Here is an 18,044-nt window from a genome sequence, read left to right on the forward strand (position 1 = left end):
GCAGTATGCGTTCAGAAGTGAATATCTGGCGAGCAATGTTGTTGTTCATAACTAATTACGTGAAGTTGGAATCTATTGTTTCCCTGTTATTCAACTTATATTTTATTTAATTGCTGGACCATCGACATCAATAAGTGTATTGCAGAAACATACCACATTCTAAAGCCCGCAATGGTGTTACTTTTTTTCTCGGACCATTTTCTAAACCGTTCGTACCTCGTCAATTCAGCAAAAACTGATACGCCGCCTGGCAGGTTCTGTGGAACGGACCGCAAGGTATGTTGATACGGAGCCTGCCTATGAGGTACTCATTCTCCTGGACTGCCTGATCGCTATAACGCTCTGCGACAGCAAGCGGGTGACGTACATCGACGGTACGGTGAATGTGCCGCACGTGACGTGTCACTCGGTGTGTTGCAGCAACAGCAGCGGCGGCGCCAGCGGCCTCCCCCGCTGCCCGCCGACGCCGCCCACGCACCCGCACTGGCTGCAGTACCCCGGGCTGCCGCCCGCCGCCCACTACGCGCTCGGCTCCGTCCTGCTCGCCATCGGCACCGCCGGAGTCCTCGGCAACGCCCTCGTCCTCTTCGTCTTCACCAGGTGGGCTCATCGTGACAGTTTCTACGCCTATAATTGTCACGTATTGTACGGCGTAATTTACTAAGCCCATGAAACATTTTTAAAAACTGATGTAAGTAAATACCTAAACATAACGTAACAAATGATACAATATGTGAAAGATAAATCTAAAAGTTAGTTTTGAACCTTGAGGGCTCAAGGCAACTCGAAAAACCGCCAAGAGAGGCACCACTGACAGTAGTTGCTGAAAATGGCGGAGAACGAGCCACAGAAAACGTTCTTTTTACTTCTTATTTATGTTTTGCAACAATTATCTCGTTGACAACAGGTAGCGAGTGTGCAAGGAGCTTTGCGCTGTATGTTTCGCAAGGCACGATGAGATTTCAAACAGCATAGTGAAGTGGTACAAGAAATTGTGGGAGGACGGGTATTTGTGAGACGTGGTAGGTTCATGCCGAACTGGCGTGTCAGAATACACAGTGGGCTGTGTTCAAATTGTTCAAATGGCTCAGCACTATGGGACTTACCTTCTGAGGTCATCAGTCCCCTAGAACTTAGAACTACTTAAACCTAAATAACCTAAGGACATCACACACATCCATGCCCGAAACAGGATTCGAACCAGCGACCGTAGCGGTCGCGTGGTTCGAGACTGTAGCGCCTAGAACCGCTCGACCACCCCGGCTGGCTAGTGGGCTGTGTACTGGACGTAATATTGCCAAGTTACACAAACTTTATTCATCTGCCGGCCTATATGGACGAGCGGTTCTAGGCGCTACAGTCTGGAGCCGCGCGACCGCTACGGTCGCAGGTTCGAACCCTGCCTCGGGCATGGATGTGTGTGATGTCCTTAGGTTAGTTACGTTTTACTAGTTCTAAGTTCTAGGGGACTGATGATTTCAGATGTCAAGTACCATAGTGCTCAGAGCCATTTAAACCATTTTCTAGTTATCTAGGTAATGCAGAATTGAATATAACTAAGCCAATAATGTGAAAAATCCTTCGTAAGCTTTCAAGAGTGAAGCAGTACAAGTTGCAGTTACTGCATACCATAATCCAAGAAGACAAATTGTTCCATCTACGTTTGTATACTGATATGCAGAACCATCTTGAAAATAACGACATCACAAGCAAATTTTCAGTCACGAAGCTCCTTCTCATCTTTCGAGAAAGGTCAACAACACAAGACACGCATGTGGATCAACATGAAACTGCAGAACACGTTCGCAGTTCGCAAAAAAGTGAACGTCTTCTGCGCCGTGTCCAAAAAGCTTGTCTACGGACTCTTCTTCTTCGCTGAGGGAACTGTCAGTAGTCTCACCAGTCTCAACATGCTGCAGTCTTGGCTGATGACAAACTTGTAACTGATAAGCTACGATTTCATGTTTCAGCAAGATAGCGCCCCTCCATGTTTCCATCTGAACGAGATGGCGCCACGTCCTTGGATAGACTGTGTGGCACTGCTCACCTAGTGATGATCGATTCGCCACTACAGTTCTCGCATCTGATTACTTGGTTTTGTTTCTTACCTGGTGACATCAAGGATAGAATTTATGTTCCATCTCTACCTACCATAGGACTTCGAAGACCTGCGACACTGCATCACAGCAGATGTTCTTACCGTCACTCTGAATTTCTGGGTCGGTTTTGGGCACCATTGGATTCAAATGTTCAAATGTGTGAATTTCTATGGAACCAAACTGCTTAGGCCATCGGTCCCTAGACTTACACACTACCTAATTTAACTTAAACTGACCTGTGCTAAGAACAACACACACCGATGCCCGAGGGAGGCCTCGAACCTCGGCGGGAGGGGTCGCGCAGTCCGTGTCATGACGCCACAAAACGTGCGGCCACTCCGCGCGGCCCAGCATTGGACTACCAATTAGATGCGCCTCGTGTGACGAAGGGTGGAAAGGTAAATTTTCAGAAGGTGGTGCCCCGTAGCTCTTATATATTCGAAAAATGCCACATTATCTCCCTGAGCTGCTAGTGAAATACTTCATTTAGAAAACCAGTTTCAGTAGTTTGACAGTTATTAGCTTCATAAAGGTATTCACAGCATTGACGACGTAGTTTATATTACCGAATGATAACAGTAGTCTATATAATTTTTTCACCTGACGTCAATGATTTTATATTTCCGCTCAAATGATGCTGTTAATACGTTTATCAATGTAATGATGATCAGACGACTGAAATGTTTATGTAACTAAAAGCGGTAACACGTCATTTCCCAGACGTTTTTCAGAAGTGTGGAATCGTTACGAGTATCCTAAAAAAATGTTGAAGGTTTCTCGATAAAATTCTTCTGGGATGTTGACCACACTGCCAGCACATAAAAATTGTCCGACTGTCGACCACTACTGCAAGTGGCCGAAACTTCGGACAGTTTTATATATTGACAATGTGGTCAACAACCCACAAGAATTTTATCTACAGTGACAACGGCCGCGGAAGCCACGTCTGAGGGTTTGTCTTTCTCATTCTGTATCATTTCTTATGCTATTTTTGACTGTTTATCTGTACCGGCTTTAAAAAGGTTTCAAGATCTTTATATTCACTCTGTACTCAGCTCAACTTTGTTACTTTGTCAGCAACAACTCAAACGAACACTTCAAGAAAATTAACATGCTAATTCCGTTCAAATAATCGAGCTTGGATTATCCAACAGTGTCGGAAACACGGCAATTAAATGCTACTTTGGGAGGACACTTCTTATTCTGTTATTGTCAATTAAATTACTGCATCCTGTACATTTAGAGAATTTAGATTTTATTCTGCAACCCACCATGCTTCGTTCTGTTCAACAGACGACTGTTGTGTGTCATAGGGAGACAATGGTGACCTGAAAGTAATATATACGACGACAAGTAATGCCACTGCACATAACAACTTTTATAGAGTAAACAGGTTGCCACACTTACGTCACTTTCAGTAGTCCCTATACCTTTCTACACAAAGACTTTGTATGAAAGTAGTAAGAAGCTAGTTACTCTTCAAAGTTCCTACTAGAGTCTTCTAGGTACTTCAGAATATACCGCCTCATGAAACAACTGAAGCAGCTGGAAAACTTGGTCGGAAATTAAAGTATTGTGTATTGTGTATTTTAACTGGGGACCTAGAAACGATGGAAAGGCTTCGTCCTGACGTAGCCCTCAGTGGTTCACAGCAGTCCACCCACCCTACCGCCGCTCCACTACGAACACAGGGTTATTCTGCGGTTCGGCCCCCAGTCGACACCTCGGGAACATCTCGTACCAGACGAGTGTAGCCACAAATGTTTGCGTGGTAATTATAGTGTACGCGTACGTGGAGACAGTGTTTACGCAGAAATCGCCGACATAGTGCAACTGATGCGGAATAAGGGGAACCAGCCCCTTTCGCCGAAGTAGGTGGAAAAACGCCTTAAAAGCCATCCACAGGCCGGCCGGCACACCGGTCCTCGACGGTAATGCCCCGGGTGGCTTCGTACCGTGGACCGGCACGCCTTCCCGCTGGGGAAACAGGGCGTTAGAGCGCACGGCTAGCCTGGCGGGCAAGTCAACGTAACTTCTTAAATATACGCACCATAGTCAGGGATGTGCACCATTAGGGTACAATTCTCTGGGATGGGAAGAATTGCCACCAGAGTGCGGTAATGTTGTTCGTATCTTGAAACTGGGCACAAATAACCTCGACCAAAAAAACATTTATTCCTATACTGACAGGTTTCGGTCAGTTTTTGACCGTCCACAGCTCCTCATACTTTAATGGTAGGCGATGGTGGTGAATGGGTCGAGTGTTGTAACTCTACGAACATAAACAGCTCGTACAGTTGCAACACCTGCTCCATTCACCACCATCGCCTGCCATCATGATTGTCAAAAACTGACCGAAACGGTTTACCATTAAAGTAAACGTTTTTACTATCGATACCGCAGTTTCTTCACGAGAAATGTACTCCAAATTTAATGTTTGTGTTTATCGTGGTTACCAGGTCTCCAAGGGGAAATAATGGGATGAACACTGTCAGATGATGATTGATCGCTCTTAAGGACACAGAAAAGCCAAATATTAATGTGAGTGTCATTAGCATTAGAAACCTCATTCTTGGTCTCTATTCAACTGGCTTTTGAAATGGTGAAATGTTCAGATTTCTGGGGCGTTTGGGTAATGAAATTGCCTGATGTTGAACTGCATGGTAACCTGAGGACAGGCATACTCTACTCCAATGTGGCGCCCGACCACGTCTCACTACCATAAGGGCGGATTATAGCATTGTGCGCCAAACGCATTATATCACGTCACATCTGTGCCTGCCATCCCAGAACAAGTATTAGATTCCCTGCCGCAACACTCTAAGTTATCCTGTACTGGTCAGAGACTAGCAAAAGGCGTAGGCTGCCTTTAAAACAGCAACACAAATGGTGAATGGTCAAACTGTTTATTCAGTGATGAATCCCAGTTAGGCACTATACCTGTTGATCATCGTAGGTGAGAATGGAGGTGATCTGGGGACAGGACTCCCATCTTCCAATCAGTGGCGGCTCGTAGGTATACATTTTGGATGTTCACAAGTTTTTAAATTTAGGTAAGTTTGAGGCTGCAGAATTAATAGCTTCTGCTGTGTAACAGTTAAGCTTATCAACATATTTATACAACTGCAGCTGCTGTCAATAATAACAGTAATAGTAATAACACTAATAGTAATAATAATATGTATAACTTTCCCTTGTTTGAAAACGAAGGACTCTTTTTATGGAATTTTTTTTGTTTTGTACATAATGAAGTACATTTAATGGCAAGAATGAAATATTATTTAAGTTTTCGCTACTCTTCGTTTCGCAATTTTGTGTGAGTGAGACTTTACCTGTTATTTTTTAAGTTTTTCGGACAAATTCATAAGATCGCTTATTGATGCATTAGTTAACGAATTAACTTCCAGGCTGAAAATCAGGCATTCTTACGTTGCACCCATACAACAACTTACGTTTATTATACACTTCATAGTTAAAAGGTCCCTTGCAGTCACGTTTGTTTGATTTATTTGATTTAATCACTTTCTCAGGCAACGGACTCGGTGTGGGAGGACCTACTTCCTACACGGCTAACTTTTCTTGGAAATTTGCTTTTCTATGAGAGCTTAAGACAGATTCAACAGAGTTCATGTTGACAATGCACAGGAAAACCGATTCCTGCACCGAAAAATAACCAAGTCCAAACACAACGTTTGCGGAAATTATTAAATTCAAGTAGTACTATCTACCAATAAGATCTCTTGACGAGAATACAAATGAGGCGCTGAGAGCCATAAGGGCCAAAAGGACGCCGTCTTCGACCCTCCATATTTAAGTGAATATCAGAGAAACCTCTGAGACAGCTTTTCCTGAATCTGCAGATATACGTCCAATGTGGGCCTACAGTACAGGGAAACCTGACCCATTATAAGATCAACAGATGTCAGAAGCTTGGATAAATGATACAATCTCACAATCCACGGTGATCTCCTTTATGGGTCTCAGCGCTTCAAATGGATTAAAGTATGATAACAGACAAAACTTACTATATCTCATTCAGAACCCAACAAAACAGGTTTTTCTAACAGTATAACCTTCACATATACTGATGTCCTATCTAATTTTACTACACCGGGAGTGAATTGGCGTATGTGTGGAATGTACTAATGCCTTCCGGGATTTTTGTCAACCGAACGTCGATAAAAGTCTGGCGGCACTGACATAAACTTGAAGTTGAGTGGTAAGGGCTAACTGTACAGCCCCTGAACCTTGCACATTCTTTATGAAATCCGTATGTATTTGGAGCAATGCAGTACAGATTGGTAGATTTAGTGCCATATATTTCAGATTGCGGAATCTACATTACTTTTTTTTTCTTTTGAGCCATCAGTTTTCTGACTAGTTTGATGTTGCTAGGAACGAATACCTCTCCTGTGACAACCTCTCCATCTCAGAATGGCACTCGTAACAACATATTCAACTATTTGCTGGATATATTCTAATCTCTGTCTTCCTCTACAGGTTCTGACCTCTACAGCTCCCTCTAGTACCATGGCGATCATTCCCTGATGTCACAGCAGATGTCCTATCATCCTGTCCCTACTCCTTGTCTGGGTTTTCCAACATATTCCTTTCCTCTCCGATTCTGCGCAAAACCTCCTCTTTCATTGCCCTGTCAGTCCACCTAATTTTTAATACTCGTCTGTAGCACCACATTACGTTTAACAGCATTCAGAGGAAAATAACCAGTAAATCCGCATGGTGTCAAAAGTTAGGGTCTAATGTGCTCTTGTGCTCTTACACAACAGCCGTCACTGCTTCCAATGTTCTGGAGAGGCACAGCAGTATTACTTGTGGCATTATGGTGCGGGACGCTGCCTGGTAGCCGGCCGAAATGGCCGTGCGGTTAAAGGCGCTGCAGTCTGGAACCGCAAGACCGCTACGGTCGCAGGTTCGAATCATGCCTCGGGCATGGATGTTTGTGATGTCCTTAGGTTAGTTAGGTTTAACTAGTTCTAAGTTCTAGGGGATTAATGACCTCAGCAGTTGAGTCCCATAGTGCTCAGAGCCATTTTTTTGAGCTGTCTGGTAAAACTTTAGGTCACGGCTAATAGTATATGAGGGAATTAGGACAGCGCAACAATATTTCACAGAGTCCTGCGATCTCATGTTCTACTTCTCATGCTAAAGTATTAGGGTCCCGTTTTTCAACAGGACAATGCTCGCCCAGATACGAAAGTGTCGCATGAACTGACTGCGTGGAGATACTTCTGCGGCCAGCAAAGCCCAGATGTATCCCCAGCAGACCAGCTCTAACGTCGGCTTTGCCCCCGTGCCAGTATTTGGGATATCAAGGAGCTGTTACAAAAGCTGTGGGACAGCGTGCCTCAGTAGAGCAATCAACGGCTTTGTGACAACGTCCCCAACTGAAAGTTTTGCGTGCAACCAGGTCGAGGGCTTCAACGTTATAATAATAAGTGAGTTCATGCTGCCAAGTTCATTGTAAATTTGACTTTGCTTCTAAATACTGAATAACATCACGTGCTCTCTCAACCCATAAAGTTGTACCCTGTTTTCTGCATCCCTTCTGGGTGTTTCGTTTCTTTGTCAGTCAGTCTATTAAAGCATTGTACAATTAATGCTGTCCTATAATACGCCAATCGGAAATGCACAAACTGGAACGAAATACTGGGGTTCCATTTACCGCCTAGTACTACTTAAAAGTGAAATAAACCGGATGTGAGGCGGGAGTTTTACTCTTGAAGACCCCGTCGACTTGTCTCAGGAAAACGGAAGGAAAGACATATTCTAATATCCTGCCTTCCAGCCATTTGGGAACCGATTCAGAGAGCTGTGGTAATAGTGCCTGTGTAGCGGGTACTTCTGGTTTGAGCGGCAACGACTTCAAAGGTCATACAAACACGTCATCACGCTGGGATATTCATAGGTCTGCCACAGGAAAAAAATTTCCAGCCCGGCTGATAGCCAAATGCACCTGTTATCTTGCTTTTCTGATCCACCACTTTACTTTTTTAACTCCGGTTGTGGGTACTGTTATCTAACTTATTCTGGCTGTGTTTATTGGTACTGATGTCAGCTTAAGTTACTTGCAGTCGTAATGCTCTCTCTACTCTACGCCAGGAGGTAAGCGCTGTCGTTTTGACTGTGTTATCCCTGGTAACGATACAGGAAACGTTACCGTTTTAACGAGGCCGTTTAGAGAAGAATGGCGTAAGGAATCGGATATTGATTTTTTTGTTTAAGTCATCAGTCTTCTGACTGGTTTCACTTGACCCGCCACGAATTTCTTTGTGCCAGCCTCTTCACCTCAGAGTAAAACTTGCAAACTACGTCCTCAGTTATCTGCTGGATGTATTACAATCTCTGTCTGTCTCTACAGTTTTTGTCCTCTACACGCCCTTTAGTACGAGTACATCATTCCATGATGTCTTAACAGATGTCCTACCATCCTGTCCCTTCTCCTTTTCAGTGTTTCCCACATATTCCTCTCCTCTCTGATTCTGCGCAGAACCCTATCCCTCACCTTATCAATCCATTCAATTTTCAACATGCGCCTGCATCTCAAATGCTTCGATTCTCTTCTGCTCCGGTTTCCCCATAGTCCATCTTTCACTGCCATACAATTCTGTACTCCAAACATATATTCTCAGAAATTTCTTCCTCAAATTAAAGCCCACATTTGGTACTAGCAGATTTCTCTTGGCCAGGAATTTCCTTTCTTCAAGTGCTAGTCTGGTTTTGATGCCCTCCTCGACCATCCGTCGTTGGTTATATTGCTTCCTGGGTTGTAGAATTCTTTAACATCATCTACTTCGTGATCATAAACCCTCATATTAAGTTTCTTTCTGTTCTCGTTTCTGCTACTTTCCATTTCTTTCGTCTTCCTTCGATTGACTCCCAATCCATATCCTGTACACATTAGACTGTTTAATCCATATGGCAGATCATGTATTGCTTTCTCACTTTCACTCAGGATAGCAATGTCGTCAGGGAATCATATCATATATACCCTTTCTCGTTGAATTTTAGTTCCACTCCTGAGCGTTTCTTTTATTTCCATCATTCCTTGATCGGTGTACAGACTGAACAGTAGGGGTGAAAGACTACATCCCTGTCTTATACCCTTTTTAATACGAGCTTTTCATTCTTGGTCACGCACCCTTATTATTCTCTCTTGGTTCTTGTACATATTGTATATTTCCCGCCTTTCCCTATACCTTACCACTATTTTTCACAGAATTTCGAATATCTTGCACCATTTTACATTGTCGAACGCTTTTTGTAGGTCAGCAAAACCTATGAACGTGTCTTGCTTCCATTATCAACCGCAACGTCAGAATTGCCTGTCTCGCGCCTTTACATTTGCTAAAGCAAAACTGATCGTCATCTAAATCCTCAATTTTCTTTTCCATTTTTCTGCATGTTATTCTTCTCAGCAATTTGGATGCAGGAGCTGTTAACCTGATTCTACGATAATTCTCAAACTTGTCAGCTCTTGAAGTCTTCGGAATTATGTGGGTGATATTTTTCCGAAAGTCAGACGGTATACTGCCAGACCCATACATTCTACACACCGACGTGAATAGTCGTTCTGTTGCCACTTCCCCCATTGATTCTAATACTGGATCCTGTATCTCTTCTAAATCGACTCCTGTGTCTTCTTCTATCACATCTGTCCCTCTCATAGATGTTTTCAATGTAGTCTTTCCACCTATCCGCTCTCTTCTCTGCATATAACAGTGGAATCACCGTTGCATTCTTAACGTTAACACCCCTGCTCTTTTGTGTCACCGAAGGTTATTTCGACTTTCCTGTATGCTGAGTCACAACTTCCTACTATCATTTCTTTTTTGATTTCTTCACATTTTTCATGCGTCCATTTCGTCTTAACGTCCCTCCTCTTACAGTTTATTTCATTCCTCAGCGACTTGTACATGTGTATTCCTGAATTTCCCTCAACATTTTTTACTTCCCTCTTTCATCGATCAACTGAAGTATTTCTTTTACCGTGGTTTGGTTGCAGTTACTTTCTTTGTACCTATGGTTTTCTTCCAGCTTTTGCAACTACTGCTTTTAGAGAACTTCGAGCCTTTCTCGTCATCCTTAGTACTTTCGTATCCCACTTCCTTGCTTATTGATTCTTCCTGATTAATCTCTTAAACTTCTGCCTACTCTTTATCACTACTACATTGCGATCTGCGTCTATTCCTGGGTACTCTTTACAACCCAGAACTGATTTCGGAATCATTGTCTGACCATGATCTAATCTAACTGAAATCTTCCCGTACCACCCAGCCTTTTCGAAGTATACCTCCTCCTCTTGTAATTCGAACAGAATATTCGCTGTTACTAGCTGAACTTTATTACAGAACTCAATTAGTCTTTCTTCTCTCTCATTCCCTAACCTAACCCCATATTCTTCTCTACCTTTTTCTCCTACTCCTTCACCTACAACTGCATTCCAGTCCCTCATGACTATTAGATTTTCGTCTCCTTTATGTAGCGTATAAGCGTTTCAATATCCTCACATACTTTCTCCATCTCTTCATCTTCAGCTTGTGACTCAACTATCGTTGTCGGTGTTGGTATGCTATCGAGTCTGATAATGACCCTATCACTAAACTTTTCACAATAACAAACTCTCTGCCCTTTCTTCTTATTCATAATAAAGCCTACTCCCATTATAACATTTTGTGTTGCTGTTGATATTACCCTATACTCATCTGACCATAATTCCTTGTCTTCTTTCTATTTCACTTCAATGACCCCTGCTATATCTAGACTGAGCCTTTGCATTTCTCTTTTCAGATTTTCTAGGTTACCTACCACGTACAAGGGCAAGACATTCAACGGCCCGACCCCTAGAAAGTTACCGTTTTGTGGTTTATTCAGTCTTTTTCTCATGGTTACCTCTCGTTGCCAGTCCCCTCCTGGAGATCCGAATGGGGGACTATTCCGGAATATTTTGCCAGTGTAGGGATCATCATGACACTTTTTGAATTACAGGCCACATATCCTGTGGATACACGTTATATGTCTTTAATGCAGTGGTTTCCATTGCCTTCTCCGTCCACAGCTCGTGTTCTCGTGGCTAGCGTTGCTGCCTCTTGTCATGGGTCCCTAGGTTCGATTCCCGGCCGGTTTGGGGATTTTTCTCTATCCGAGAACCAGGTGTTTGTGTTGTCCTTATCATTTCATCATCGTCGACATCGTCATTTGTGACTGTGACTAGATTGTATCGTATAAAAATTGGACTGTGCAAAAATTGGGGCTTTGTACAGGCGCGGATGCCAAAATAAATTTTATTTCCTTAACAGGTCTCAGGCACAGTGCCCTTCGTCGGGAGGACACTGTCGCGTATTTACGAATGTCAAAAATGAAATGCATGCAACATATGGCTGTGGCCGTGTGGTTCTTAGTGCCCGTACAAAAATTGTGGAAGAGAGCCAAACAGCAAAGGTCGACATCATGCCAGACCTACCGAGGTGGCACAGTGGTTAGCACACTGGACTCGCATTCTGGAGTACGACGGTTCAATCCCGCGTTCGGCCATCCTGATTCAGGTTTTCGGTGATTTCCCTACATCGCTTCAGGCAAATGCCGGGATGGTTCCTTTGACAGGGCACTGCCGACTTCGTTCCCCATCCTTCCCGAATCCGTTGAGAACGATGACATCGCTGTTTGGTTTCTTCCCGGAAATCAACCCTAACCCCGTCATGCCAGTTCTGGCAGTATATGTTAATTACGCAAATATTAGTTTATGTTGCACCCTTTCAACCTTTTGACGTCCACATCACTACTTTTAATTTTACATTTTTGTAATATAATAATTATTGCACATAGCGACTTACGTTTAATAATTACATTTCTTTTACTAAATACGTATCGGATGCACGGTTTACTGTCTCATTTCATTTTAACAACACACGAATGGCCCATACATCAGATACAAAAGAATTAGTTTACTTAAAACATCTCTTCACGCCTCTCTTCGAGTGGTGTAACTCAGCTGAATGGGAAACTAGCGCGAGCACTGCGGTGGAAGCTCACATTGTCTCCCTTGTCTGTACGCGCGTCTTTCCTTTCTTCTCGGTAGCGTAATCATCTGCCTTTTTACTTCAGTGGAACTGTAGCTAATGAGAAACTCTAGTCACTGTTCCGGCTTCATCTTCCGCACATAAAAACGTTGACGAATGTTACAGCAACGAACCCTGAAGCGCCTAAATAAATGCCATCCATAATTCATCCGATCTTTTTAATTGACCGTGAAAGTACTAACAATTAAGAGCGTACTTTCATATGCCACCTGTGTTAAGAAATATGTACGTCAAATTAGGCACTGATATATCGTATCATTTGTTCCCTCATTACGTACTTCTGTGTATCCTTCCACATGACTTCTTTCTGATAACGCAATACACACTGGCGGGCAGAAAGATCGTAGCATCAAGAAACAACTGTGCGATATAAACCAAAGTTAGTAGGGGTGTTTCTACATCTGAAAGATGATCTCTATTCAAATTTCATGTAATTGGCGCTGGTAGCGCCACTATGAAGATGCTAATCAGGTTTCATTAATTAAAACTTCCGGGCTGAGAGGCCGTGGTCGATCAGAAAAACTTCTTTCCGACGTATCCTTGCCAATTACGCGCAACATCTGCCAAGTTGAGTCAACGACTCGTTGACTCACTTCGGAAGATGTTGCCCTCAATTGGCAACGATACGTCAGGAAGAAGAAGTTTTACTGATCGACTACGGCCTCTCGGCCAGGAAGTTTTAATTAATTAAGACGCCGGCCGCGAAAGCCTAGACGTTATGACTAATCAGGTTTGCTTTACATACAAGCTGTAACGGAAAGTAAGGGTTAGTTACCTGAAACTGATGAGCTAAAGTTAGTCAAGGATGCCTATAAGGCAACAAGAACTCCATTATCAGCATCTGACTGAGTTTAAATCAGGTCGTGTAATAGCCGGATATTCCTCCTGCGATGATGCAGAAAGACTTGACACGAATGTAGCCACGTATATGATTGCTGGCTGCGGTGGTCGCGGGAAGTTACGGTGGCAAGTAGGCCTGGCTCTGGTCGGCCACGTGTCAGTACCTAGAGAGAAGAATGTCGAGGTCGGTGTATGGCTCTGACGTACCGTACTCGATCTCCAGCAGCAATTTGAGCAGTAGTTGACGCTATAATGACACAACGAACTGTTACAAATCGATCATATAGTATAGGCTTTCACTGCCGATATTGTCTTCACTTAAAACTTCCGGGCTGATAGGCCGTCGTCGATGTATAAAACTCTAACGGTACCTTTCGTCTTCGACTGCGGGAGACATCCTCCGAGGTAGAGCGGCGAATTGCTAAGTTAACTCGAGGAAGCGCTGATTATATAGGCAATGCAGAGGGAGCCACTGTCTATCGCGTGGCGTCGCCAATAGGACTGCCTCTGGTAACGCCAACATTTTCGATTGAAAGTAATCGATCGTAAGGCTTTCGGTGCAAAGTTGACATCCAAATTTTATAGTTTAACACCCTCCTCTTTCCTGTTAAAATTATTACGGTATTTATCAATCTCGATAGCCTCTCTATACATTCGCGCATAATAATGCGACGTTTCTAGATATGACGCTCATCTCGCTGAATTTTATTTCGTGATCAGCTTCCTAGTAAAGATGTTCTGCTACGGCCAATTTATCCGTGTGATCCAGGCAGCAATTCCTCTTATGTTCAACAAAACGGGTGTTAACATTTCTCTTTGAAATACCAATATAAACCTGTCCACAACCACAAGCAATTTTATTGTAATGCGTGTCAATAGACCTTTGTATGTCTGTGTACTGTAGTTTTCCACGGTCTTTGACATGAATAAAGTTTGTGATATCTGTGTGCGGAAGCTAGCAGAGTTGGTGACGCCTTGCTATCATCTCCAGGCTGTATTGGCTTCGGTTCACAGCTTGAGGCTGAGTGGATGGGCATCACTCTTGTGGGCCGGCCATGGAGATCCAACGTATGTCCAGTACGGCCCACGAGTCTACGGGTCGGTCCGCATCGGTATCCAGCCCATTTATGGTTCGCACTGAGGTTGACCCTTCATCCATGTACAAATGGCAGGTCGCCTCAGGGCGTGGCAGGCTGCGAATGACTTCCAGCAGGGCCAAACGTAAAGCCTCCGCGGTTAGTCTGGGGAAATGACTGCAGGTGCTATCTGTGGCTGACACTGTCACTTATCCAGGTGCAGTCTTTTGTCCTGTTTCGGAGGAAACTTCTCAACCTGCAGGACCCGTGCTTTCCCAGAGGGTGCGATTATTGATAGTTGGGAACTCCAATGTTATCCCTTAGTGATCTGGCTCCTAGGGAGGGGGAGACAGCCAGTGTACACTTTGTGTACATATCGGGTGGAGCTATTCCAGACGTGGAATGGTTCCTTCCGGATACCAAAAGTTGACGCTGTGCAGTCAACTGCTAACAGTGGCTCACGTCAATACTAGTGATGTGTGTTGTTTGCATCTGTCTGAAGTGTTGAAGGCTACCGATCTTGACTGCGAGATAAAAACAGAGCTCTCCATTTGTAGCATAGTCGTCAGGACCGATTGTGCACTTTTGGTACAGAGGCCAGTGGAGGGTCTGAATAAGAGGTTCAGACCTGCGACCTTATTAGACTGCAGATTCCTCGATTTGCGCTACGGTCGCAGGTTCGAATCCGGCCCGGGAATGGATGTGTGTGATGTCCTTAGGTTAGTTAGTTTTAAGTAGTTCTAAGTTCTAGGGGACTGATGACCTTAGAAGATAATTCTCATAGTGCTCAGAGCCATTTGAACTATTTATTTCCTCGACTTGCGCCATAGGCTATGGGGTTCCGAGTTTCGCGAAATAGGTCGGTAGTCCATTACATGCAGGAGGCGGCTACACGGATAGCAGGGGCTAATGTGGGCTTTTTAGGGTAGAGGGTTTCAGTCTCAAAGGTCGAATACAGATAGTACGTGGATCTAGGAACAGTCGGTATAACAGTTTAAAATTGTCACAGATGTGTTCGGAAATTGTAAGAGCTCCAAGCGCTAATAGATAGCACTGATGCCCAAATCGTTATACCTACTGAAAGCTCGCTAGGGCCGGAAATAGGTTCAGCCGAAATTTTTTCGAAGGATCTAACGGTGTTCCAAAAGGATAGGTAAAAGTCAGTTGGCATGTGGTGGCGTGGTTGTTGCTATTATAAATAATTTATCCCGTAGTGAAATTGAAGTAGACAGTTCCTGTGAGCCGGTGAGAGAGAGAGGTCATTCTAGCCAACCGGAACAGAATAATAATTGGAACCCTTTTCCGACCTCCCAACACAGATGATACAATTACTGAATGGTTCAAAGATAACTTGAGTCTAACTTCACATACATTACCGATCCATACAATTATGGTTGGTAGCGATTTCAATTTATCCTCGATATGTTTGAGAAAATATCCGGAGGCATAGATAAAACATCATCCGAAATTGCGTTAAACGCATTCTCTGGAAATTAATTAGAGCAATTACTTCATGAGCCCACTCGAATAGTAAACCATTGTGAAAAAACACTTGACCTCGTAGCAACAAAAAATCCGTCGCAAACAACGAGCATCAAAACGGATACAGGGATTAGTGAACACAGGATTCTCTTAGCGAGAATAAATTCCGCAGCTCTGAAATCACGAAAAATAAACGAAAAATATGTCTACTCAAAAAAGCACATAAAAATTTGCTTGACGCCTTCCTGAGAGACAATCGCCACTCCTTCAAAGTTAACAGTGTAACTGCGGATCAGATGTGGCATGAATTTAGAATAATAGTATCGACAGCAGTTCAGATATTTCTACCAAACGGCGGAGCTCATGTCCCATGGCACACAAAACAAGACAGAAAACTGTTGGAGAAGAAAAAGCATGCCAAATTTAAACGAACGCAAAAAAGTGTCCAAGATTGGCGATCTGAAGCTAGAAATTTAGCTAGGACTTCAGTTCGATATGCATATAATAGTTTCTGCAGTGAAATAATGCTCAAAACCTGGCAGAAAATCCAAAGAGATTCTGCTCGTGTGTAAAGTATGCTAGCGGAAAGACACAATCAATGCCTTTTCTGCGCTCTAGCAATGGAAATACTATCGATGACAGTGCTGCTAAAGGAGAGTTACTAAACACAGACTTCTGAAATTCTTTCTTCAGAGAAGACGGAAGTAACAAGTCAGACACAGATATCTTAGGAGTAGTGAAGCAACTTAAATCATTTAATAAAAGCAAGTCCTCCAGTCCAGACTGTGTAACAATTACGTTCCTTTCAGAGTACGCTGATGCAATAGCTCCATAGTGCGACGGGGCGGAAAATAAGTGCGGTTGAAGAATTCACCCGAATGTTAGTGCAAATTTTGGCTCTCACGTAAGTTTCAGAAGATGATTTCCACACTTCGTGCGTTAGTACACTGTTCCACACCCGCGCATTAGTTATAGTTTTTGAATTAATATTCACTCAGACATGAGTACAGTTTATGCTAGGGAACAAAAATTAAGCGATTATTATAGCAAAATCTTTTTTCACGACACAGTTCAATTAAGTTTTTATCATCTGGCGTTGTCCTTTTCGTTCACACAATGAAATTAGCACTGGTGAGATGGTTTACAGTTTTGCTTTAATAATAATTTGCCTCCGAGCCCCCAATAGCTTTAATAATAATTTGACTCCGAGCCCCCAATAGCAGTAATGTAGGCTGCTGTAATCGAGAGTTACTCAATCAACTCGAACAGAACCACAAGTCCCACTGTCCTCTTTGTTCTAACAGTTTTGGTGCGAAATCACAGATCGCCACATGTTCACTTACGCCGATGTATACCTCACACAAATAATCCTAGCACTTCCAGTTCACCAAATATATGCTTGCACACTTGCACTGTTAAACAATACTCTTTGTCGAAATAAATCGGCGCAAAAATTCTTACTCAAACGACCACATGAGCCACCCACAAGTCGGGTTCGCTCGCCACCCACTGGCCAACTCCGCCACCCAACTGCCCACTGACCAACGACTGCGCAACGACTGAACGACTGCCCCCCCCCCTCCCCCACGGCCAAGATGGCCGCTCGCTTATAAACCCAGCTGTCTCTCCCCCCCCCCCCCCCCCCCCTGGCTATCTATGTAAGTACCAATCTCACAAGTTAAGGTAACAAATTTTGACGCTTACGTCCCTCAACGGAAATAAGTACACCAAAGGAACCGCGCTAAAAAGTACATCTTATTCACTATTTTACACTAATTTCTAGGATATTCTATGGTCCTTAAATCAAGTTTTAGTTTTTTGCAAAATTTCGCCACTTGACGCAAATTTGCTTGTTTACATCTGCGCTTCAAAATTTTAACATAGAACTGCATATCGCACTGTTTTTATACGTAATCTATAGCGATCTACACATTGCGCTGCTCAAGATCTTCATATCTAAAATAATTAATTAATTATGGGCGAAAAACGTTAATAATGGCTCTGAGCACTATGGGACTTAACATCTGAGTTCATAAGTCCCCTACAACCTAGAACAACTTAAACCTAACCGCGCGCTCCCTCTCCACAAAGCAATCCTTGCATACTACACTATCTAGTAACGGGGGTTTCTACCGTCAAAATAGTAAACAACCATACACAATATCTCGCTCGACGAAAGATCCGTACCAAACGATGGAAAGTTGTACAAGAAACACTAGTATTCAAGAAAGGCAACAGGAGTATTCGATTAAATTACAGGCCCATATAATTAACCTCGATATGTCGCAGGATTGTGGAACACATAATTTGTTCGAATATTTTGAATTACTTCGAAGAGAACGGTATATTGACACACAGTGACGAGGGTTTTAGAAAACTTTCTTGTTGTGAAACGTAAGTCGCTCTTTATTCACACGAAGTGTTGAGTGTTATTGATAAGGTATTTCAAA

General features: G+C 43.3%; 1 protein-coding gene across 1 annotated transcript in view; it reads left to right on the plus strand.

The window, feature by feature from the left end:
• The first annotated feature begins 299 nt into the window (after positions 1-299).
• LOC126468583 (melanopsin-like) overlaps positions 300-18,044 on the plus strand; it is a 165,292-nt gene continuing 147,547 nt past the window's right edge. The window contains exons 1-2 of the mRNA XM_050096565.1: positions 300-304; positions 421-600. Of these exons, the coding sequence (XP_049952522.1) occupies positions 300-304; positions 421-600 (185 nt within the window). The remainder of the gene's footprint in view (positions 305-420; positions 601-18,044) is intronic.

The sequence above is a fragment of the Schistocerca serialis genome, chromosome 1, assembly GCF_023864345.2.
Source record: "Schistocerca serialis cubense isolate TAMUIC-IGC-003099 chromosome 1, iqSchSeri2.2, whole genome shotgun sequence".
NCBI classification, from domain to species: domain Eukaryota; kingdom Metazoa; phylum Arthropoda; class Insecta; order Orthoptera; family Acrididae; genus Schistocerca; species Schistocerca serialis.